The sequence below is a fragment of the Apaloderma vittatum genome, unplaced genomic scaffold (assembly GCF_000703405.1).
Source record: "Apaloderma vittatum isolate BGI_N311 unplaced genomic scaffold, ASM70340v1 scaffold28653, whole genome shotgun sequence".
Classification (NCBI taxonomy): domain Eukaryota; kingdom Metazoa; phylum Chordata; class Aves; order Trogoniformes; family Trogonidae; genus Apaloderma; species Apaloderma vittatum.
This window is the reverse complement of record NW_009710280.1, coordinates 4,540-5,814: the sequence shown is the minus strand read 5'-3', so window position 1 is coordinate 5,814 and position 1,275 is coordinate 4,540. Positions and strand designations below refer to the sequence as shown.

Below are 1,275 nucleotides of genomic sequence, written 5' to 3'. Positions count from 1 at the left end.
CTCCTGTAATCCACGGCCAGAGCGCGAGCATCTAAGAAGCCTGTAGGGAGGAGGACATGGGTGACAGTAAGTCCGTGCAGAGCTCAGGAATGCGCTTCGATTTCACTACCCTCTCTAATGCACTGTGTATTTCACTTGAGGCACTTTGCTGCCGTGTGATATTACTGAAGCTGATAGCCAAGTGGGTGTCCGAAAGGACTGGACGTTTGTGTGCGTGAGAATAGCATCTCTGCTTATCTTATCGGGATAAAACTGCCAGGGTCATGAAGCCTCTTACTCCAGCATGTGAGACGAGTAAGAGGTTTCATTAGCTGCGCTCAGAAAGGAAGAATTTTTTTCCTATTGGCCTCTATCAGTTACGGCTGGTGGGGATTAGCCGGGCACTTTGCAAAAGGACCATCCCCGCAGAACAGCAGGATGCTGTGTCTCCTCAACGCAGAGCTTAGCACCGTTTTCCTCTTCCCAGGTCCTAACCTTTACCCTTTATATAAACAGATGTCCAGCCGAAGGACGGAGGACAGTGACAGAACCAAAACTGCTGGGCCAAGAAAGCTCGAAGCTACAGAAATCAACAAGATAAAATGCAGCCGACGGCTGATTTTTTTTTTTTAGGCTTCTGCTCCCTACTTGCAGCTTCATGAGACGATAAGCAATAAAGCAGAGAATGTCACAGCACAGTGAAGCGCTGGACCACTTTGCTTGACGGGGTCTCTCGTGACAATACAGCCCTTTGTTGCAGTGCAGTCAAACTGAATATCTAAACAAATGTTCCCGACCAAGTTACAGCTCTGAACCAAAGCCTGGATGCCAGCAATGTCCCCAGCAAGCCAAAAGTGGGTGGTGAGCAAGCCAGAGGCTTCTTTACTGGAGCTGTGATCTCCATCCTGTTAACTGGAACAGGACAGAGGGTCTGTACTGAGGTCTCGGTACAAATAAGACCTTTGTTGAATTTTGCACAGGGCTCCCTCTCTCTTCTTATAACAACCAAGAGGCATAAAAAAAAAAAAGAAAAGAAAAGAAAAGAAAGGGAAAAAAGCCTTGTTTATCTGCAGAGTCCCCATGCAGAATTCAGCCTCTGCAGGAAATGTATCCCAGGGAGGAGGTAAAGAGTTTAATATTGTTTTTTTGGAAGCAGGCTTAACTTCTGAGCAGGACTAAGCATGTCTCTGGCTCGACAGCTTTTCACTGGGTGTGCGACACCGACGGCGGTGCTGTCCCTGCGGGCCTGGGGGACTTGCCATCCTGCATACCCCAGCCTGCCAAATGGATGCACGG

General features: G+C 48.5%; 1 protein-coding gene across 1 annotated transcript in view; it reads right to left on the bottom strand.

Annotated features, from left to right (window-relative positions):
* HEYL (hes-related family bHLH transcription factor with YRPW motif-like) overlaps positions 1-1,275 on the bottom strand; it is a gene marked incomplete at its 5' end in the record, with an annotated part of 3,266 nt that overhangs the window by 616 nt on the left and 1,375 nt on the right. Inside the window, one exon of the mRNA XM_009867251.1 lies at positions 3-40. Coding sequence (XP_009865553.1) covers positions 3-40 — 38 coding nt within the window. The remainder of the gene's footprint in view (positions 1-2; positions 41-1,275) is intronic.